The 24,665-nt window shown below is 38.9% G+C and overlaps 1 protein-coding gene across 2 annotated transcripts in view; it reads right to left on the reverse strand.

The window, feature by feature from the left end:
- spata20 (spermatogenesis associated 20) overlaps nt 1–24,665 on the reverse strand; it is a 45,157-nt gene that overhangs the window by 18,403 nt on the left and 2,089 nt on the right. For both annotated transcript variants that reach the window (XM_079372674.1, XM_079372675.1), the window contains exons 6-15: nt 24,396–24,597; nt 24,153–24,283; nt 23,732–23,836; nt 23,475–23,549; nt 21,651–21,863; nt 19,799–19,991; nt 17,302–17,470; nt 10,841–11,049; nt 6,254–6,453; nt 4,811–4,891 (exon numbers count right to left, since the gene is read on the reverse strand). In XM_079372674.1, the coding sequence (XP_079228800.1) occupies nt 4,811–4,891; nt 6,254–6,453; nt 10,841–11,049; nt 17,302–17,470; nt 19,799–19,991; nt 21,651–21,863; nt 23,475–23,549; nt 23,732–23,836; nt 24,153–24,283; nt 24,396–24,597 (1,578 nt within the window). The remainder of the gene's footprint in view (nt 1–4,810; nt 4,892–6,253; nt 6,454–10,840; nt 11,050–17,301; nt 17,471–19,798; nt 19,992–21,650; nt 21,864–23,474; nt 23,550–23,731; nt 23,837–24,152; nt 24,284–24,395; nt 24,598–24,665) is intronic.

Here is a 24,665-nt window from a genome sequence, read left to right on the forward strand (position 1 = left end):
CTCCTTTCATTTACTTTCCCTTCTCCTCACATAAAAAAAGCCTCTGCTAAATGCATATTGGGGAAACACTGCAATGACAAAGTAGATGAATTGCTGGATGTTGGTCTGTTTACTGTGTCGCATTTTTCTTCTTGTTGAATTTATTAGCAATGCGTTGCTATAATGTCACACTGTAACTTAGCTGACACGGCTATTGGCATCCAGCCTACCAAGTATGGCACAGTTGGCTGTTGAAACGTAAACAGAATCAGGCTCTACAGAACCAAACCATACCAAACTGTACTGATCTGCACCAGACCGCTTGGTGGAAACGGGGCTTACGAGTCCCAAGGAAACAATAAGAGGGCAGCAGAGCCTTTTACAACTCAGCTCAGCTAGATGCTGTTTGAAAAGCTTAAAAAACAACACAAAACAACAGACAGCAACAGAAAAGAAACGGGGAGGAGGCATGCTGTAGGAAATGTCAACAGAATGTTTAAGTTTTCCCTCTCATTTCTTCCTCCATCAATTATTTGTGTAAATAAATGCTTTTGCTTAACGCTTTGGTTCATGTATGTTGTTTGATTTTCATATGCATGTGTTTGTATAGCAATGTTTATTCGACTTGCTTGTGGACATGCACATCACAAAGCCTGTGTTCCTGCTAGAAGAGCTGCTGCGCTGAGATTTTATCTCGTATGCCCAGAAACAGTTGTGTGTGTTTGCGTATGGATGTGTGCTTTGGTGATTAGGATTGTGCTGGATCATCAAATCTCAGACCAGCAAAGATAGTTAGTATTCTTCCTAATGGCCAGCTGTTCTCTCAGCATCTGGACATAAACACACGTACAGCAGACACAGATTAACAACAAAGCATTCGATTGCTCTCTATTTCTCCTTTGTCTCATTTATTCCTTATTAATTTCCCCCTAAATCTTACCTGCAATCCAAAGAAGAGTAATTAGAGCAGAAACCCTTGTGTCAATCTGAAAGTGAAGACTTAAAAGTCTGATGAGAGCGTTTTCACATTAAGCATGATTATTTCGTAACATGCCTGAGCACAATCGCTCCCCTCTCTCCCATTGCTCTGCGTTTAAATTAGTATCATCATCATTTCTTTCCCAAGTACACTTGTGTATGTACAGTACGTATTCTAAAACAGCAAGTTGCAGTATGCACATAGTTGGTTTGCAAAGCTGCCAAAAAGCAGAAGGAAGACGAAGAACACTGCAGCAAACTGTGGATGTTTTTGTTATTTCTGAGACGCCAACAATGATCAGCTTCCAACTTCCACATCTACTGTGCAGCTCAGAGGAGGAAATGGGCTTTCAAGCGGAGATAACAGAGAACAATCCCATCACTCGTCCTTCTTCTTCTCCTGTTTACCTCATTTAACATGTTTTTGTCTATATTAAACCTTTGCGCTTAAAGTATTTGACCATTTGACTACATCAACAACATTTTATTGATTGATTCTTCACAGACATAATTTTGTGTCAAGCAAACTTGGATCCGGGCCCCTTCCCAAGCATGAAAAGACCCTTGGTCTAATTTGTGCCAACACAGAGCCACACAACACACACCCGTACCTGTACCATGAGAACTATGTTGGATTCACAATCAAACTCAAGCATAGGTTTAAATATTTAATTTACACATCCGTGATAGTCTAGGCAATACAATAATTGCAATTCATTAAAATCGTAATAAAAAGAAGTGGTCGGACCATAAGATCGCAACAAAAGAGTGTTGCAGCTCTTAAAAAAGCAGCACTTAGACTGGAGGAGGCCAGTCGGACCTCAGCCTGAAATGATTGCCAGACTGAGGAGTGAGTGGCTGCCCTGATCGGTAATGTCTTGGTATGTGGTAAATGGACTTGAGCTTATACAGCACTTCTGTAGTCTTCTGACGCGCTTTTACACTGCATGTCACACCTACACATTCATACCCTTTCATGCGCAGATGGCAGTGGTTGCAATTTAGTATCATCGTCCGACCATGTTGTTCAGCTGGGAATCATACCCTCGATCTTCCAGTTGAGAGACAACGACTCTACCAACTGAGAAACAGCTGCACCTTGATACAGCCTCAATATCAGGTATAAGGAGCAGGGGGCACAGACATAACTGCACCTGTGTCTATTTTGTAGCTTAGACTACTAGTGTTTTAAAATGTTGTCGAGTTTTGCCATACTGTATCATTTACATTTGGCTGCACAAACTCTCTCCTTGCTGTCAATGAGCAGTTGTCCATCTCCGTTATTAACTAATAGCCAGTATCAGGACTAGAAGGGAGAATCATAAAGTAATTTCCTTGACTTCAGAGTTATGATTGGGACCAATTCAGCTTTTAAATGTTACAAAAAGGATTACAACTGATGACTGCTAAAAAGAAAAAGCTAGGAAGTTACCACACTCTTGCGACAATAAAAGGCAGCTCTGTGTTAAGGAATACCAACTCTCCAACAATGGCCCATCATCTAGTTCAGTGTGTCTGTGTATTTGCTGGAACATGTTTTAAAGTTGACGCAGGATCTGTAGCCGCTTGTGAGGGTAAATGGTAAATAGATCTTTTATTGTTCAACATAGTTAAGGCTTGCACAAGTTCTTTTAACACAGCATGTCACATTCATCCATTCACACACTGATGGCAGAGGCTGCTAAGTTAAGTGTACATCAGTATTTATTAACACTCGGTCTACCAGAATTATTACCAGAATTGGGGCGGCAGTAGCTCAGTCTGTAGGGACTTGGGTTGGGAACCGGAGGGTCGCCGGTTCAAGTCCCGGCACGGACCAAGTCCGGAAACTGGTCTGGTAACTGGAGAGGTGCCAGTCCATTTCCTGAGCACTGCCGAGGTGCCCCTGAGCAAGGTACCGAACCCCAAAACTGCTCTGGAGCGCTCGCTGTGGGCAGCCCCCTCACTCTGAGACCTCTCCATTAATGCATGTCACTAGAACCCTGTTTGTGCATGAGTGTGTATCTCGGCCTATGTGTGTGTTAGACAGAGTGTAAAAACTGAATTTCCCCTCGTGGGATTAATAAAGTGTAAATTATTATTATTATTATGCAACTACTAGAATGACCGTTGCAGTCATGTTGACTGCTCGGACATAATTTGTGTATCACTTGGATTATCATTAAAAAGATCTAAGAATTAATTGGTGGAATAGGTACCGTAAATTCCGTACTATTGAGCGCACCTGGATATAAGCCGCACCGGCTAAAAATAAGTAAATAAATGTATTTGTACATATATAAGCCGCACTTGATTATAAGCCGCAGGTGTCCACGCTATAACAAGAGCTATTTACACAGACGTAGGCTACCGGTAACATCCGCAAATACTGTAGCGTCCGTACGGACGTTAAAGGACGACGAGAGCGTTCAAATAATAACTTTTAATAACCCGATCACTGTCGGCCGTGACCACGCCGTTTACAGCAGAGAACAAAACCATAACTTGCCGTAACAATCCAACTCTCTCCCCCAGCGTTCTCTCATACAGCCACTCAACACGTTCTCGCTGGTGCATTCACTGACTCTCCACATAATCGGAATTATGAACACATTATCAACTACTGACTTTACAACATGAACCGTTACAATACGAAGCCTAGCCGACGGTGTCTGTAACACGGCTGATGAAAAAGATGACCGTAATATATTTCACAAGAAAAAGTCCATCCATTCACTGCCTCAGAATGACTTCATTACTCACTTCCTCAGTCTCTGTTGTCGCTGTCAGTGTCATCTTAACGTGCAGCAGCTCTGTTAGCTTCTTTGACAGCCAGGTCGATCGCCTTTAACTTGAAAGCTACATCATATGTATTTCTCCGTGTGTTTTCCATGATGAGGGTGCGTGCATGAAGCGCAAAATGACTGATATTAAGATCCGACGTGACGAAGTCAAATGTTTTTGCGGCAGAAGCTCATTGTCCCCCATAAAAAATCCATGCATTAGCCGCACCGGAGTAGAAGCCGCAGTGCTCGAAGTGTGAGAAAAAAGTAGCGGCTTATAGTCCGGAATTTACGGTAAATACACATCAGGACACTAAATGAAAACTATAATGATTGAGTGTTTTATTTATTTACACCAAGAGACATCACTCTCTGAACCTGCTCCTCCGTCTGAATCTTCCCCATCAAGGTTCTGAAGTAAAGCTAAAGCCCCCATAACTGTCATTTTCTTTCTACTTTCATTTTTGCCTCTCTTGGGTTTAGAGTGAATCTATAACTAGGTTTTAGTTTCACAGGGCATAAAGAACAAACACAGCAACAAAGCAGGAGAAAGAGCGGGAAAATGTAACAAATAGTGAACTATGACAGCCCCTGTAAAAAGCATGCAGTCAATTTGACTGCTATGGTCATTCAAGGTAGTAATACTCATATCTCATTTGTATTTTGAAATTTTAATGATAAAACAATGTTAGAATGAAAAATACACACATTTAGGAAAATTCAGGGTTCTATTGGTACATAGGTTTTTTTAAAGCCATGTTATGACGTTGCAAATTTTGAAAACAGTCAAAATGACTGCCTTTGAGTACTTTGTACTTCCCCTTCACACGCATTCAACCACTGTTGACATAGAGGCAGGTTCAATTTGGAGTTTAGAGTCCTCCACAAGGATACTTGATGCGAGTGCAGGGGCTGGTGATCGAAACCCCCAACTTACTCTAATACTGAGTCACAGCCGCCCCACTTTAGGTACTAATGTTGAGTTAGTTGCAATGGCAAAGCAATTTGATTTTTAACTTTAAGGTTTTTAGAGGACTGATGACATGACAGATTGGAAAGAACATGCACTTCCCACTCACACTCATACTTACTTTGTGTGGTAGGAAAAGGGAGTTGACTGTTGCTATAAGAGCTGTGGTGTCCGGGGCATCTCTCTGGCCACAGATTACAATCTAGAAACAAAAGTGGAGATCAGTAATATAAGAGGATGAAAAATATGAAGGGAAAAGAAAAAAAGAGATTACAATGTGGACAAGTATGAATAGAGTGAAAAGAGTAAATAGATAAAGAAGAGGAGAATGTAATGCATAAAAAGGACTGGTGAGTGGGAGAAAGTGGTAAAGGTCAGCACTGTATTTGTAGCTGTAATAAGGGAGGCAGGTGTTTTCCCTGTGACTCCCTCACCTCCCCTCCCCACTAAGCTTGTTACCCTCGACCTGAGGCTTCAACTCCCCCGCAAGTCGTGTCTGACTGACAGAAGGCTAACTATTCGTCTTCTATCCCAGTTTCTACTCCTGTTACTTTAGCTTGAACAGCACATACCTTCATACTAAAAGTTTTATTAAAGTGGCCAAAAGAACTTTTGGGTATCATCTGCTATGCAGGTATGATAGTTTGAGGCAATCTGAGGGAGCTGAATCAAAATAAATATTTCACCTAACAACTCAAATGACATCTAGTGTGCATGCTGAGAGCAAAATAAAGGTTTCCAGGGGTTGTGGTTTTCTTAAGATTTAATGTACAACATATGCAGAGGGCTGAAAGCTACATTGTCCAGACAAACATTTACTTTTGGTTTTAACTTTCATTCCTACTGTAGAATACACTTCATTTGGTTAATCATTCTATTACCACCAAAACTGATTTTGGAAATCTGACTGGAAATTTGAATACCTTATGCAGCAATATGGAAAAATGCATTTAAACTACATTTTGGTAGAGAAAGTAGCAGTGCTGGCAAGCTGGTCTGGTGCGCAACAATGGCCCGAGTGTCACAACGCTGGTGCCACAGAGGACACAGCTCGCACCTCCAGTGCAATGTATGACAATTCATTCAAAAGATGGCAGGAAGAAAACAGAGACCATGTTTAATGCTGAGATTTTTTTATAAGCAACATTTTCTCTTCATTATATAATGAATGCTATAACTCAAATATGTAGTATGTTTATATGCCCCTGATATGGTTGGTTTATGGCACTAATACCTGCTCTTGCAGTCATCCAGCTTTTTCATCCAAACTCTCCGTGACGTAAACCAGTAGAACACTCACTTTTGCCTCACACTTCATTTAAATACTCCACAAGGTTTGCATCTGTTATCATTCACACCCATTTTCTTAGTAGATCGCCTGCAAATCACACACCGAACTAACGTGCAATTGGAGTGAACATGCAATTTATTCCTCTTTACTCATTGACTTGAAGCATCTGGAGGCTTCAACGGTGGACACACAGTAATAAGAAAATGGCTGTTGTGCATTCACTAACATATTCTCATCATGTCAAATAAGTTTGATTGTAGATATAAGAATTACCTGTTTCAGTGTGTAGTGCTGCGCCATGAGAGCCCTGACCATTTCAGGCAGAGCTATGGGGACCCTGGTCAGACGGTCTGAGAAGGCTGCTAGAAGCTGTTGGGACCTCTGGAGCCACTCCTGTCTTCCGGTATAGTGAGACAGACGCAAGAGGTTGAATGCAGACACGGAATTACCACTGGGCTCAGCTCCATCCTGATCTAAAATGCACAAAAAGATTTAGAGAAGATTTATAACGTTTAAAAAAAAAAAATCGATCAAGCTTTATTTGTATTGCATCAATTCATAAAAAAATTTGTTAAGACACTGTACAAAAGACACTTGCATGTGACAGCAGGAGCTGAGGATCAAACCCCCAACCTTCCAAAGATAAGAGATAACAGACTCCACCACTGAGTCACAGACAAACATGGGAATCTTCTGCACTTATGAACAATAATTTACTGGTTCTCTTGTAAAACTTTGAAAAGCGTTAGGTGGATCTAATTCAGTACAATATTGGTATTTGTTTTTTTCTTTTTCTGTGGAACATTGTTTGAATAAAAAATAAATGAATAAATGTCCTTGGGCTGTATTGATCTCCATCAGATAAAGTTTAGATGAACCCCATGCAAATGAAAGTAAAACAAATAATAGACAATCAAAACTTACTTTTACATTTCTTGTTTGTTTGTTTTTTGTTCAGATCAAACGGCACAATCATGTTGCACTTAATACATATCAAATGATTGGCAAATTTTTTTCTTCATCTTAAGAAAGAGGCCAGACATTATTTTGTGAGAAAAAAGGGTTAAATCTAGCAAATGTGCCATTTGAAAACAAAAGACTTCCTGTTAGAGTTTGTCAAGGTAACAGGAAAGACAGCTAGCTGTTAAGTTTAAATACAGACCCTTTACCTTCCGCCAACTTCCCCTAGTACACAACCATCTCAGTGTGTGGTGTGACGTGACGTGATGGGACAGATGACCTCATGACTGGGCTGCGTTAAGTGATTGGTACTTATCTCTTATCAGTGTGGAATGAGAGCTTGGAGGTGATCTTCTCATAACCCATGACCTTAATTCATGTCTCTTAAGGCAACGCTCTGATGTCTGTTTGATAATGTGTGACAGGATAGGTGACTACTAATGGACACTTTACATAGCAGCCTCTGCCATCAGTGTGTGAATGTGACATTATCAAAAAACACTTTGAGTAGTCAGAAAACTAGAAAAGTGCTATACAAACTTAATTCCATTTCCCAAACATAGACGATACCTGCGAAGGCCACCCAAGTAGCAGATTAAATTAATCAATCTTTATTTGTTAAGCGTCATTTCAGTATTATCTCAAGGCACTTTACAAAAAGCAGGTAAAAGGACCTTACACTTTGTCTGTTAACATTACAAAAGAGCAGGTAAAAACAACTTGCTCATAAAGTTGTTTTGTTGTTGCAAAAACAAAATTAGATTGATTAAGAGGGGAAAACAAGTATGTCAATCCCTATTCATTCTGTGGGAAACACATGTTAGTGTAGAGTCTTTGAGAGTGTCTCAAAAAGTCTTCTTTTATACAATGACAATAAACTGCCAATCTTTCTAACTCACTAATAAGTCCTCATTACTTATTATTACAGCAAACCTGACCATCAGCAAGAAGAAAAATGTCAATTTCATAGCAATTTTTGACAGCAAAGATGGTAATATTCAGTACAACATCATTCTGACTCATAATATAGTTTAAAGGTCACATATTATGCATTGTGTCCCTGGTCTCTTCACACCCACCTCAATTATGAGTAAATTCCATCCTGTCTGTCTTTTGCCTACCGCTTTGTGTGCTCAAACAGGCCGTTAAGAGATTTTCCCATTGTGACATCACAAAGGGCAGTAACCCTTCTCACAGGTGGGAAACACTCGCCCAGCTCGGTGTTTGTTCTTCCCTTTGAGTGTGCCTTTTCACCATAATCATTTGGACATGGAAGAAGGCCAGAGCCACATCCCCTTTGAGATGGGCGTGATTGGAAACACATTATGTGCATTTACAGCCATAGACACAGAAACCAATGAGTTGAACGGTTAGAAATCAAGTGGCTCTTATTTAAACTTGTTTGGAAAGGAGTCAGATATGTGACCCTTTATTTCAAAGAGCTGTAAAAATAGTTCAAAATATGCTAGCAGTCCCACGTCACTCAAAGCAGACCAGCCCTTAATTATTGATAACTACTTAGGGACTGGTCTATGAAGCTGCCTGCCATGATAATTTTTCTTAACATTAACACACAATTATTACAAAGTGAGCATTGAGCAGCTTGTATTGCCAAAGACAAAACAGCCTAATTTCTGAAATGTAAGTGTAATACATAGCCAAACAGACTTGTTTTTTTAACCTCACTCTTTAAAACAAATACACACAGGACTCTCTGGCAGGGCTGCGTGGTAAGTGGAGGAGTAATCCATCTTGCAGTGACAGGCGATGTGCTGGGACTGGTGTCCACACTGTGGAGTATGTAGCGTCACTAATGGGATTCAACCCTACACAGCACTTCAACCCCAATGGTGCAGTCAATCCCTCCAGATGAAACATCTCTGACATGTCAGCTCTAATATTAACACAGTGATGCAGGTGTGATGGCATTTGGACATTCAATTCAATTGCTGCCTTAATACTCACACAAAAGCTCATTCAGATGTTTAAATAGCATCTATGATGTCAAATGTTCTTGACAACAACCACAATTATATTTTCTTTCACCCACCCATTTCTTGCTTTTTCTTTATCACTGCTCTAAGTTATCCATCACAGGCACAATGTTAACATTGGGAAAAACTGACAATGCAATATTTTCTGTGATAATATATAATGGGAATTTTCAAATAAAATGATATATGCAGTATATTTTCATGTAAAAGCTCACCACCTTTAGCTGCCTGCCGGTGAGTGTATGTGGCCACAGGGTTATTACAGCTGATGTGCAGCTGTGTTGCATTAGCACCCGCTATAAATAATATGACATTTGCATTGGATTGCTGTTTTCAGTTTGTATACATGTACTGTATGTATATTGAATATGTCCCTTTAAAATCATTTAATAACCACTAAATAAATAAATAAATAAAAGGGCTGGCAAAGTAATCAAGTTTGAATTTCACTTTCACTTACATTCATGAAGACAAGATAATTGAGATTGTACGGTTAATGTCCCGCTATGTTGCAAATGTTTTTTTCAAAGCTTTTGTCATGTGTGTTTATTGTTTGAAAGTGTTTATCGTTATATTTTGGCCGCAAGGGTTCAAATGTTATCGTGTTAAGAGTGCTGTAATGCTGCCATAATCATTGAGCAGCTTAAGTTGATCGCAGGTACTCTCATTTTAAATCGGCTTTGTGTAAGCAAGTGTCTGCCTCGTCATACCGCAACAGCTCTTCCTGTATGGTCCACATTCACCACCTAAGCTTCATATCTACCTTGCATGCACAAAGGTCAGTTCTGTGTCCACTGAAGGTGATCTCAGACAGACTAAATTAGTTGGAAAACAAGAAAAGTGTTTTTTTTGTTTTGTTTTTTTATCAAACAGAAGGAAAGTGGCATGATGTGCTTCAGGTCACATGGTTGGCGTCCCATGTCCCATAAAGCTCCTGAAAAGAGGATATTTAAGGGGAAGGAGACAGAGCCTCTGGTAAAACTAATGTTGCTTTTTTCATTTCTCTACGGTGAATTCAAATCTTTACCACAATGATTGAGCAAGAAGACTGACTATTTCTATAGAGAATTTTGTTGTCAGGCGAGATGATAAGAAGAATGCCACAGAACACACCTTAAGAGTGTACAGGACAAGATCAGCAAGGAGATCAAATACGGAAATATACATTAAAAATATGTTTTGTTTCTAACTTGTTCTTGGTGACCCAAACAGCTAATAAAAGTTCCCCACATGGGCTTTAAAGTTTATTGTACTAATTGTAAGAGAAGCTGTTTACCACCAGATTTGTATACTTTTCTAATAAAACATTCAAGACCCTTTCTTTTTTCAGTGACTTGGTTGTTAATCTGGTGACAAAGTGATCAGTTCTGCTAGCTACTGAACTTTTAGCCTCTCTCACACACACACTTTTAGTTATCTCCTACTCTGTGTTATAAATGCAAAGCAATTCCTGAGTCACATTAACATTCCATGCAAGTCACCCTTTTACACACTTGTATACCTGGCTCATCTGAGCCTTGCACTGATGTGCATGTCCCTTGATTTTCCTGTTTTTCCAATTTGAGCTCATAAACTTAATTTATTCAAACGTTTTGGCAAATTAACTCACTGCCAATTTGTAGTGTCAACACTGGTATAACTAATGACATTCCCTAAAGCCCATGTTGTGTTTTGGTTTAGTATTAATTAGGGAAACATCTGCATGCACTCATGCTAAAGTGAGATTGTAAATACGGTAAACATGATTCTATTTTTTTCTTGTATTCTAAATACAAGAATACTAATTCTGTAAATCAAACTTTATAAGGTCATTTTCTTCTTGATGTATTTTGTGTCAGGAGAAAACTTGCATTTCTTTAAAACTAAAGACTGATGTCTCTTCATTTTTCATTGGTGCATCTCTCACCTTCTTTGAGTTGCAGCAATACAGTGCTGTCAGTGGGATCACTGCAGAAGTAGCCTCCGCCATGGTCATCCCAGAAGAGCACATCCTGTCTGAGCTGTAGTTCTTCAGCCCACTGCAACCACTCCGTTTGCAGTGTAGCTTCATACAGGTCAAGCAAGCCACAGATTATGAACGCATAGTCATCCAGGAAGCCAGAGATGGGGGCAAATCTAGAAAAGTTAGGAAGGGGAATTCAAATCATAAAAAATATCTAGAAAAGGATGTGTTTTCTCTTTAGGATTTAGGAATGTATTGGTAAAGCACCGAGTAAGTTCCAACGTTCTCTGTCGGCAAATCAGTTCTTCTTCTATTTATCTGGCTCTGTCTACAGTGTAATAATGTTGATTGTACCAACATTTGAAACTTTCATTTAAGAAAAAGTTAAAAATCCCAAATGCTATGACCAAGCATATACACCGCAGCCCAAAAGACAAGCTTCAGTTATGGTTTAAAACAGAAGTTTGAGGAAACAGTGTGTAGTAGCTAAGAATTAGAGGAGGTGAGTTTTAAGCCTTTGCCAAACCAATAAGTTGACATAATCTCAATTGTTTTCTGCTTTTAAAATGAAACAAGCAGCTTGAATAGAAAGAAAAACACAAATCCCACCCTTGGTGTCTTTTGAGTGTGGAGCTTTATAATTCCCTTGTACTGGGTCACTTACTGCCCCCATGTGGTTGGAAACTAGAAAACATCCAAGACAAATGCAGAACGTAAGAACTGCACTTGCTGATACAAATTAAGGGGGGGAGTCCATTCCACTTTAAAGAGCAAACAGGGCAAGCCCAGATGACTTTTAGTCTTAACAAAAACTTCTTTACAGAAGACAAATTAATAATTGAAACTTACACTTTCTTGGAAAATGCAAATCTGGTTAACTTCCCCACGTCCAAAATAGGGTAAAACATCAAAGAAAAAAAGATTCATTCACACAACTTAGTTTTTCAAGTCATATTTTCAAGTGTAATAAACTGAAAATGTCAATTTTACAAACTTACTTCTTGCCCTTGCAAAATGTTATCCAGCTAAGGTGACTCTAGCCTCAGAGATGACATTTGAGACAAGCCCTCAAGAGGGCTTCACTCGCACACTAATACAAAAACACAAGAAGTTATCAGCTTGTTCATTCGCCCCTTGAAATGGTGAGTGAAAAGGAGTCCCTGGTAACAAAGAAAACAAGCTGAGCACACCCCAGTACTCATAGATAATTTTAGAATAACGTCTTTATAATCCTTCTCTTATACACCGGCTTCTTCACTTTCCCTTTGAAAATGTACAAGAGGTGTCAACCTATTAGAGCAATATGGATCAGGTTAATACATTATCAATTTGATCAGTTTTGCACATTGACAAACATTAAACGTTGGGTCAAAAACACGTTTTGATAATCATGCTTGTTAAATAACGCAGTTTATCCCACACAGACAATAGCTGGCTGGCTGACTGCAAAAAACATGAATTACATTTAACAAAACTCTTGGGGTGATAAGGTCCACTGGTCTTTTACATCAGAAGCTTTGTGCAGTGACATGCGCACGTTACCACTTGTAAAAAAACAAAAACGAAAACGAATCAATGTTTAAATGGTCGGCAATTTCACGAAACGCTTAGTGGGGATTTTTTTTATACGTTCCGTGTTTAACATTTAGAACTCAAACCTTTAATTGTATCCAAACATTTTTTAACAGAAGCGATCTTTATGTTAAAGGCTCAATGAAACAAAACTTCAAGATTATATAAATGCTATGACATGACGCATAACAACTAAAACAGGACAGAACCAATCAAAAGACAGCAGGTGGGACATAAAGTGAAGATGAATTCGATCAAATTGCTAGCTTTGGGAAAGCTTCTGTAATTGGTAGAAAAATGTGAAAAAGTCTTCAGACATTTAAAATGTTTTACATGAAGAGAAAGTTCAGCGATTGATCTGTAAGAAATACTCTATACTGAAATATACTTTTCAGATAAAGGCAGGATTAAAACTGGATAATGTATTTAAAAATAACATAACATTTAATCTTAGTCTGACCATTGTATATTTAAAAACTCTTGTAAAAATTGGATGAGAGATACTTTTGTGTTTGACATATTCATCAAGACGCTTTTAGATGTTTGTTTGCCAGTAACAATCTAGTACTTACTAATAGCTAACCATTTTAAAACGACTTTTCTGTCTTATTTTCAAATTAGATTTCCAACAGAAAATGCTGCCAATGTGCAAAAAGTGCTTGTGCATAGTGCATGCAGATACTGTAGACAGACTGCTAATTCAGAATTTCCTGCACTCTGAAACGGTTGGACCGATACATCAAGTGATAATAAATGAAACATTACCAGTGTTGCACTGAGACCTTGCCATTGAGGCCCCGCTCTGGTCCCTGTTAGTAAAGTTAGTAAGGGCAATCGATCATCCAGTGCCAGTTAAGGGCCACAGAAAAACCAAAGGACCAACACCTCCACAGCCTATTAACCTAGTACATTTCTGCACCTACCATTCTTCCTGGTAAATTACTGCATGGCTGTATCTATGTATGGCAAGTTTAACAGACCTGATAAAAGGGCCTTCGTAAGCATTCTCTATGCTGACACCGTACTCAACTGGACAATTATGAATTAGACAGGAGTCGTGGAACAAGGCCAAAGTGTTGAGGCACATGTGTGAAACTGTTCCTGTGTGTGTTTAACAATGTGCATTTCATCGTGTGTTTTGGGTCTCTTGGCATTTTTTCTGCTTATTCTGTGGCATTTTGTACTCACTCAATCGCACTAAGTAGGGCAAACAGTGCTGGCAAACAGAACGAGGACACCTGGAATGATAGTGTACGATCACCAACAAGGTACTAAGTATTTGTGTGAGTGTGAGTAAACATGTTTATGCTTTCACACTAACCTAATGTCTGAATTTTGTCGCCAGCCAATCAGTGGATTTATCATTGAGTTTGTTACTACTGCATTGGAAGACTAAGTATATTTCTTACATGTTGTGATCAGGGTTCAGAAATTTAAAAATATGTTCTTAACACAGCTACATTATTGATGAAGAGATACTCATTTAATGGCCATGTTAAGTAAATTCAAAACTTCAACAAAACGAGGTTAAGTCACTACAAAAATATGTTATAGGTGGAACAAATAGTAGATAGTGAATAGTAGTTTTCGAGATACCCCTGCTCGAGGTGGAACAAAGCACAACCATATGTCTAGTTTATGAAATAGACGGTTGAATAAAAATCTTTACTGCACAACTAGTTTTTTGGATGTTTTATGCATCCTTCCAAAAAATGAAAATAGTGAACATTAGAGCTTCTCTGAAAGGGACAGCTCCAGCCTTATCACATGTATATCTGGAAATCTGAAAATCAGAATCTCACCAAATTTGGACGAGATGTTCACAGATAGTTATCAATTACAGCTGAGAAAAGTTGTTATCAATACAATTTGAATTCGTCATCATCATTGCGGTCGTAGGTGTTCATAAAGTGCTCGGTCTTTAGCATTTTCTTAGGGTGAAAATGGATTCTGCAGATTAAATGAAGTTTGGCAGTTTGTTCCACACCGGGGGGCGACAAAGGTGAGAAGTCTAGTTAGAGACTTAGGACCCTGTTGTGAAGGTTGGATCAGACACCTAACCCAACATAAAGGGCAGAGGGGGTGTAGACCTGTATTATTGAGTTTAGGAAAGGAGGAGATGTTTTGTGGCTGTTTTATAAGTGAGCAGCAGAGTTTTAAATTTGATGTGAGCAATAACTGGGAGCCAGTGGAGAGAGAAGAACAGCAGAGTGACATGTGCTTTTTTTAGGGAGGTTGAAGACCAGTCATACTGCTGCATTTTGGATCATCTGCAGAAGTTTGATAGTTTATGTAGTAAGACCTGCCAGTAGGGAGTTACAAAAACCTGTACCAGGAGCTGTGCAGCTCTAACAGGTAAGGTCTGACCTTCCTGATGATGTTGTACAGGGCTTATGGTTGTTTATGAAGCTCCCTTAAACTTATACTGATATATTTAAATGGTACACAAAAGCAAACAAGACCTTAAGCCATATGATGCATTTCTTTTTCAATTAAGTTATTGTTATTCAGTATTCAGAATTTCCCTCGGGATCAATAAAGTATCTACTGTATCTGTCTGCCTGTCTGCCTGTCTGCCTGTCTGTCTGTCTGTCTGTCTTAACTTGGCAGAAGGAGATTTTTTATCAGTAAACATAAGTTATATAAGTACAGGACAAGATCAGCGGAGAGATAAGAGGTCAAACTTTGTCTACAGGGGATGTTAAGTGTGACACAAAAGTTTTTAGTTGCACAGTGTTAAGTTCACAGTAATTGTGTCTTAAGTGAGAATCAACCTTTGTAATTAACATTTAAAATCCAATTTCATTATAAATAATGAGGTAAAACAAGTGTATTAACAAGGTGTTTATAAAAATGTCTGCATGATTATTATCCTAATTCACCTCTCACATTAAAGGCCATCATAAAAGTTGTTTTGTGTGACAGCTCTATTGCTTGCCTGTTAAATCATAAAACAAAAATAGCTATTGAGGCTTTTTTGTTAACACTTTATTTCACTTGGGTTATAATAAAAACCATCTCTTTATCCAGTGTATCTTCTGGAGTAACTAGGGTCCATCTTTAAAGCTGGAGATACGGTGACTACACGCTATCTTTACAGATTTGAATTAAAAACTAAAACAGGCTGTACTTTGAATAATACTTAGATTCTAAGAATTCAAGGTTATATCAATACTGTATTTTAATTCATTAATATTTCACAAGTGATGGCAAGACAATGTTTTTGCAATTGTATAGAAAGAATCTCGTTGAAATCTCGTTGAAAGCAGCAGGTTGACTCCCAGTGTCGTCGTAAAAATCATATGTAAGATAGAAAATAGGAGACAGAATGTATTAGGAATAACTATAAAATGTTTTTATATATATTATGGACTACAATCATATTGTGTCTTATTGTTTAGTCTTTATTTGTTTTTTTGGCCACCACCTCACACACACTATGTTTGATAGGGCCCCATTGTACAGGTTGCACTGAAACCCAGGCAGCACTAGTTTCCTGTTAGGGGCTGGTGACAGCAGAGGGTCAAGTGAAAAGTCAAATACGTTATTTTTATCCTTAGATAACACTTACATATTAAATTACATATTTTAGTGATTGTTGACCTTTTTTAAAAAATGATAGACTTTGATAAACATACATACAATGTTCAATTTCCGCCTAAACTACATGTGTGTTTAAGTGTGCATATTTTTAAAAAATCAAATAGTATCGATAAAAACTTTCTTGTCCAAATTTGGTGACATCCTTATTTTGATTTCCAGAGATACATGTTTATCACAGGACCTGGAGCTGTCCCTTTCAGAAAAGCTCTAATGTTCACTATTTTCGTTTTTTTAGAAGGATGCATGAAACTTAAAAAAAAAAAAATAGTTGTGAAGTAAAAGATTTTTATACAACCATCATTTTCATAAACGAGACATGTTCAAGTTATGAAAAAATATGGTTGTGCTTTGTTCTACCTCGGGTAGGGGTATCTCAACTTTTAGGGGCCCAAGTTCCTCTACTATAACTCTTCACCCTAACCCTTGTAGGGCTGCATGATTTATCTTAAAAAAGAATTAATGACTATCATTATTCACAGATAAATGCCGTCTCATTTTTACACAACGGCGAATCTCTCCTATTTCTCCATGCATTCAGAAGAAGCTGCATTCTGCAGTTTTCCCTACACACAGACTGCCCAGGTACATTTATGACTGACCAAGTAGCCTATATTTCAGACTTCAGATTTCAGATTTTTTTAAATAAAATTTTTATGTATTCATAAAATGCAGGACGCATGACAGAGCGCAAGAGAGAGAGCACGCCAGAGCGAGAGAGACAGAGACAGAGAGAGAGAGAGCGAGAGAGAGAGAGGGAGAGGGAGAGAGAGAGAGGGAGAGGGAGAGGGAGAGGGAGAGGGAGAGGGAGAGGGAGAGGGAGAGAGAGAGAGGACCGTACCTCCCTCCAGTTCAGGGGTGTCAAACTCTAGTCCTGGAGGGCTAGCTTCCTCAGACTGTTAGACGTCTCCCTGCTCCAGCGCAGCTGAATCCAATGAGCAACTCGTTATCAGGCTTCTGCAGAGCTTGATGACAACACATTGGTTTAAAGCAGGTGGGTTGGAGCAGGGAGACATGTAAAAGTCTCAAGTATCTGGCCTTCGAGGACTGGAGTTTGGCACCCCTGCTCTAGTTAATGCACTGGTAGTGGTGCAGCACTCAGAGTTTTTAAAACTGTTGTTTTTGTTGTACTGCCGACACCACTAATTTACATACAACTCCATTTGATGTATCTTTCATATAAAACAATAAGCTGATTCAGAAAACAGTGGTAAAATCTCAACTGCCACCTTAAAATCTCTCTCTCTGCTTACATCTGTTGAACCTCCATCTGGTCTCCACGGTAACAGGATCGGAGGATGGTTTGCCGCTCAGCATCCCACAGGTGCTCTTTTAGGAAGTTGCCAGCCCGTATCGCCCTCTCAAGTAGGGTCTTGTCCTGCAGCACAGCCCCCACACGAGCATAAGCTGAGAGCATCAGACCTGAGGTAAATTAAAGGAAAAAAGAAGAAATGGTGATTTGATTTCACTTTTTGATTTGATTTCAAAAAGTTATAACAGATCTATTCTCCCCTGAGGTGCCAATGTGTAGTCCCACAAAAGAAACTGCATACTGTAGTTGTTTTTTCCCCTCTCTTTGAAGTTACTTTTTTTCCTACGGTTAATGCACGTAGCAGCCATGTTGGATTCTAACCCGGCTACTCCGAGTTCCTAGTAATTACGACTTCAGGGGGCGTTCCAGATGAACCTTCCAACTGGGAACTCGGAATTTTCCACTTCACAATTCAACTGGAACGCAGTATTCCATTTAAAACATGACTGAATTCTTTTAAATCCAATAGATGTCGCCCTTGAGCACCAGCATGAAACTAAAACAAAGTGCTGTTTGGCGACACCTCTGCTGTTCTGAAGCCTCCACTCTCCTCCAGCAGCACACCTCCACTTGCGTTCACAAGGAGTTACGAATTAGATAATGAAGCATCATTAAGCACAAATGGCAGACAAAATTGTTCTTAGCACGAGCTGTAATTGTCTATAGTCTGCTTTGTTTTGTTAGCAGTCAAATATTAACACACTTGAGTTAACTCATCGCTTTACACTGTACATAATTTGACAGATTAACCGTGAGCTAAAGACACTTTTATGACATGCAAATGAGAAGTGAGGAGGCTACCTTCCTTTTTTTCGAGTCTTGACTAAAACAGCAGTAAACGCTAGACCGCCCAGCCCCGTCAACATCACATACACACGGCCCGACAATGGCACTCTTTTCTTTGCTACTACGTCCATGTGCATCATATTCACCGGTTTGAATCATGTCCAATCGCTGGGTTTTTTTCCACTCCTAAACTAACCTGCGCTTTTATTGGCTGGGGGAAACAGCAGTAGCTTGCAGTGTAGGTACAAGAAGTAAAAGCACACAGTACGTCCTCAGTGATTATGCGCTTCTGGAAGCGATGAGCCCAGTTTGAATGCTGTGTTTACAAGCTGCAAAGATGAAGAGCTTTTGACTCTACCTCTAGACAGTAGAGGTTGCAGCTCAATCCCCAGGAAAAAACACATGGCAATTAAAGGTTTCCTAATGACGGCAAAACATTTTAACAAGGAAACATAAATAATAACAAGAAGTCATCTATATCTACCGTAAATTTCGGACTATAAGCCGCTACTTCTTGTCGCGGTTTTTAACACTGCGGCTTTTAAAACGATGCGGCTTATTTATGGATTTTTCTTGCGGGACAATGAGCTTGTGCCGCAAAAACATTTGACTTCGTCACATCGGATCTTAATATCAGTCATCTTCATGCACGCACCCTCATCATGGAAAACACACGGAGAAATACATATGATGCAGCTTTCAAGTTAAAGGCGATCGAGCTGGCTGTCAAAGAAGGAAATAGAGCTGCTGCACGTAAAGTTGAATCTGACAGCGACAACGAAAAAGAGACTGAGGAAGTGAGTAATGAAGTCATTCTGAGGCAGTGAATGGATAGACTTTTTCCTGTGAAATATATTACGGTAATCTTTTTCATCAGCCGCGTTACTGACACTGTTTGATAAAGGATTTACAGTAGACTTCATATTTGCGGATGTTACCAGTAGTACGTATTTCATTAAAAGTTAAAAAAATGTCTTTGTGTCACGTCTTTCTGTGTAAATAGCTCTGTTATAACGTGGACACCTGCGGCTTATAATCAAGTGCGGCTTATATATGTACAAATACATTTTGCGGCTTATATCCAGGTGCGCTCAAGAATTTACGGTATATATATCTATATATAGATATATACAGTCCATTTATAAAACACTGCAAATCTAAGAGTATATTATTTTTGAATATCAAAGAATTGAGTTTGGTGGTGTACATAAGCATGCATTGCAGCAAAACAATGTGTGAATCTTTATTTTCTCAAAATGTAGAATTCTAGTGTTTGTGTTTTTTTTAACATATACCAAATATATTGATATATGTACATATATTCCTGTGTTAAATAAACTTAGCAATGAGGTCAACATGCCTTTATAAGCAGGGTTTCCTTTAATAACCATAGGCAGCCAGTCTGAGTAATAACAAAATGAAGCACATTTTATGAAGTGAACATGACACTTTATCCCTTTAATTTAGTTACAATATAAAGAGATGTAGTTTTTGTTATTTTTCTCTGTTCTTAGTATGGCAGAAACTAAAACTTTATAAATAAATAAATCTCCATGCAGCAATTAGCTAGAGAACATTTACACACTTCTTTTGGCATATTTTTTTTCTGTTACTGTTGTGTAAATATGTGTGTAAACTGATCTATACTTTACCATTCCAAGAGGCCAACATCTTGGTGTCCAGGTGTGGCCGGGGCCGACTCTTCCTCACCTCTGCCAGTTTTGCCCTTGCAGAGGCCAGGAGCTCTTGGACTTTCTCAATGCGGATGCCAAAGTGAGCAGCGGTTAATTCGACTGAATAGCGAACGATAAGCACATTCTGGCCCTGTAGCTCCCCATGAGGGTCCTGGAAACATTTAAAGTGCACTCAATCAGAGGTTGTTCACAGAAATGAACATGAACTCACTGGAAAATGTGTAATTTTAATGTTTTAGTGGACCAGTTTAAGCATTTAAGGGCTAACACCAACAAATACAGATGTTCTTATGTTCACAGCGTAATTAATAGTCTTTTTTTTTTTTTTAAATCATGATGGCACTTTCTGGCAGCTCTTTAATACTTTATTTACATTGCTTCCATCTTCTGTTGTTTTTGACCAACAGTTACATTTTTCTTTTCTTTGCTGTATTACCTCAGGTTGTGTTGAATTGTCCTGTGTCTTTCTATTTGTTTTGTTTTTGTCCATTGCTGCTAATCCAATTTCCTTTTCAGGGAAAATAAATTCCACAAAGCGGTCCAGTTTGGTTCACTACAGTTTGGTACAGTACAGTAAACGGAACTTCCTTTCATTCCCACGGCCAACTGCATCCTTTGTTTGGTAAACAGTGTGAAAGGCAGATGAAGATATCTGAATCAGCTGTGTAATAGTGTGACATCAGCCCAACATTAAACATTCAAGAAGACGGGACACAGTAAACAAGGGACACATGGTACGGATCCCTGATTTTGGTACCATTCCTAACAGTTGACGGTTGAAACGCCAATAAATGGGTACCATACTGTACCGAACTGAACCGGACCACTTGGTGGAAACGGGGCTTAAAGGTCTGAACTGAACTAAGGTACTGTAAATTCCGAACTATAAGCCGCTACTTTTTTGTCACGTTTTGAACACTGCGGCTTTTACATGGATGCGGCTTATTTATGGGTTTTTGTTGGGGGACAATGAGCTTCTGCCGCAAAAACATTTGACCTCGTCACGTCGGATCTTATTATCAGTCATTTTGCGCTTCATGCACGTACCCTCATCATGGAAAACACACAGAGAAATGCATATGATGCAGCTTTCAAGTTAAAGGCGATCGACCCGGCTGTCAAAGAAGCTAATAGAGCTGCTGCACGTAAAGTTGACACTGACAGCGACAACGAAAAAGAGACTGAGGAAGTGAGTAATGAAGTCATTCTGAGGCAGTGAATGGATGGACTTTTTCTTGTGAAATGTATTATGGTAATCTTTTTCATAAGCCATGTTACTGACACTGTTCGATAAAGGATTTCCAGTAGGCTTCGTATTTGCGGATGTTACCGGTAGCCTACTTATTTAATTAAAAGTTTAAACAATGTTTTTATGTCACGTCTTTCTGTGTAAATAGCTCTTGTTACAACGTGGACACCTGCGGCAAATAATCAAGTGCAGCTTATATATCTACAAATACATTTATTTACTTATTTTTAGGCGGTACGGCTTATATCCAGGTGCGCTCAATAGTCCGGGATTTACGGTAATGTGAATAATGGAGGGTAAGGCAGCTTTATTGTATTGTTGGTAGATTTGTTTTACAGTGAGGGAGTTATATTTAAAACAATGATCAACAAGTCTGCAGTACTTCTAAAAGCTGAATAAGTATCTTAATGACTTCAATTACATTGACAACAAAAATGCTATATCTGTGTTTGGTTTACTTGATTTTATACACTCATTAATCCACCATCCTATTTTCTTAATGAACTGTGATGTGGATTACAGGAAAGTTACTGTTAGTGCAATGGTAAACATCATAGATACCTGTTCTGGAGCAACATTGCCTTGCTCCTTCACACCATAATGGTGCATAAAGATATCAGCCTGTGTGGCAGATCCAGTGGCACCCTCCACCACATCTTGTAAAAGTTCCCGAACCTCTGAGGCAGTCCACACACAGAAGGCCCCTTCACGCTTTTCTGCTCCCCCTGACGCTGGTACAGAGTCTGCATCCTCAGCACTGTAGAAACCTCCACACTGTTTCAGAAAAAAACAAATAGAAAAACAAATGTCATGGTGTTTTTCATGGTATAAAATGAAAACAAAAACTTGATGAAATACGTTTAGTAAGTCACATAGAGAACACAATCTGTTTTTTCAAATTGTCTAAGGGTCTTTTGTGTTAGCATTAAACACAATTTTTTAGAGTTTTGCAGTGTTTTTACCTGCTCTTTTGTAACATTAAATAACAAAGAGTAAGGTCTTTTACTTGACTTTAGTAAATTGTGTTGAGATAACTTGTTATTAATTGGCGTAATACATATAAAGATTAATTGATTGATTTTTCTTTTGGAGACAAATAGCCACCTGCAGAAACAACAAATAAGCAGTTATTCCACTCACTAAATGAAGATCAAATTTTACTTTTACTCAGCTGATTACTCAAATCTTGGACTTTTCTGGTGTCTTTTCCACACCAGTTTGATCAAAAAAGCCTTTTGTTCAAAAGTTCAACTTCTATGCAAGATGCCATTGCAGCTAACGTTTACTTTTAAAACTGAGTTCATACCTTCTAAGCTCTACCTTAGGAGCTTACAAAAAAACGGTAATCTTCTTTTAATAATGCAGAGAAAAGGAAAGAATCTGCCTAGCTTTGGTAGGTTCATATCTCGTAGCACAAAAAAACATTACAGTCCATAGCACATTGAACTTGGGGCAATAATTCATTACTGTATAATAATATAATAAATCATAAGGAAGATTATGATTGTGAGGAGTGTGGTTCTAATTAAATGTCCCGTTTGCTGCTGTGGACACATTAATCAAAAGAAAAAGAAAAAAAAAATTGACCCTTAGAGGAGAGCAGGGGGTTTAAGAGGCTATTTGTCAGCGGGGTCCCACCCCTTGACCTAGAGGATGTATACACGCAAGTTCACACATATAGACAAAGACACACTTATTATCTCTGTGTGGAATAACAGATGATCTTCCTGTATAGATCTGCCTATAAAAACCTTTGTTTGACAACATGCAATTAAAAACAGCTTTATTAACCTAATCTTATACACATCATAACTGTAACTCAACTTCTATGGCTACACTGTATTGGGAGAAAAACTGATTGATGAACTCAATTAAAAAAAAAAGAAAAATCAAACCCCAAACATTATGAATACAGTGTGATGTATGGAGCTATTCTTGTGTCTATTTTCAAGCTTAACAGCAAAAAAGCGAACTGTTTTGCCATTATTAAATCAGTAAACATTTTGCAATTGGTAAAAATGTTTAATGGTATTAATTTATGTATTTTACCAGTTCTTCATGTTTTACACAGAGAGCAGAGAAGAGTTGATGATTTGTTTAAGTGCAGCCTTAGTGTGGAGCAGAGTGTGTCCATTGCCTGATTTGTAAAGAGTACAGGCATGGCAGCCAAGACCTCATTAGATACTTGAGCTGGCTTAAGCAATCAAATGTTCCGGTTGTAATGACGTCCCATTTTACATTGCTTTAATGCTGAAATACACTATGGTCTAGGTTTTATCTGAGGAAACCAGATTCCCTATACAGTAAGACCAATAGCACAAAAAAACACAGAGAATACAGCTTTTAAAACACACAGAAGTCTTAAAATGGTTGTATATGATTCACCTTGTCACTCAGGTCCCTGGAGACGTAGAGCAAAATGTCTTGAGCTACATCTGCAAAGACCCGCTCAGCTGATACCTGTAGAAACAGAAAAACAATGCACACACTTCAACCTTATCTTATCAATACAGATAGGTTAGGGTTAATAATTTGCAGAACAAAACTTAAATGGTTAATATGTTTGATGAAACAAGATTGGCACAGGATAGTGAAGGAGACACCATGTCGGACACAAGAAGAACTCATACAAACGGACAAACCTGGGATGCATTGATGTAGGCTACAGCCAGCTGAGCCTGATCATACAACATCTTTTCAAAGTGGGGGACATGCCAGGAGGAATCTGTAGAATATCGATGAAACCCCTGCAGAGGACCGAAATGAAGATGTGCAGTAGTCTACTTTAATTATTCATTTTACAACAACCAATATCACAGTTTTGTAGCTAGATAAACTTCTTTCCAAGCATGACTGCAAAGAGTCGTCCATGCCTGTTTGAGTTCCTCTACACATACACAACCTAGGGCTGCAAATAGCGAAGATTGTTATTGTTGCTTAATCTAATGATAATTTTTTGGTTGCACTAATATATTATAATAACAGCATAAGACGTTTATTTTTATTTCTCTGAGCACCAACTGATATCTGCTAATTATTTTTCAATTCAAGCATGTTATGGACCTGGGAAACGTGGTCATGGATGCCCCCTAGCGCCATCATGCGGAGTGTGTGCAAGGCCATCTGAAGTGCCTCAATTCCTTCTGAGGTGGAGCGGTTTACAGACCAGTAAGTCATAAGAAAAATCAGATTCACTGGGGAGAGATGAAATGGGGGGAGGAGGATAAGAGTAAGATGAAGTGTATTCAATAGGAGACCGCAGGACCAAGCCTGAGACATATCGACTGTGGTTCTTGTTGAGGGTACCTGGTGTGGGAAACTTTGGAGCATCTCTAAAGCCACCATACTCTTCTTCAAAGGAATGTGCCAACTGTTGAAAACAGCGCTTAGCAATATCTGGGGCCAGGGGAGGACTTTCCCCTGGGTTTGCATCAACAGCTGTACCTTTTTTTAAAGCTTCAAGAATCCTGTCTCCACTGGTCTCCAAAGCAGCACGGTTAGTTTGCCACTGCGGATCATAAGTCAAACAATACATTCAGAATCATAAGTGCAGAAAAAAAATTCTTGCACAGAAAC

The sequence above is a fragment of the Symphodus melops genome, assembly GCF_947650265.1.
Source record: "Symphodus melops genome assembly, chromosome: 21".
NCBI classification, from domain to species: domain Eukaryota; kingdom Metazoa; phylum Chordata; class Actinopteri; order Labriformes; family Labridae; genus Symphodus; species Symphodus melops.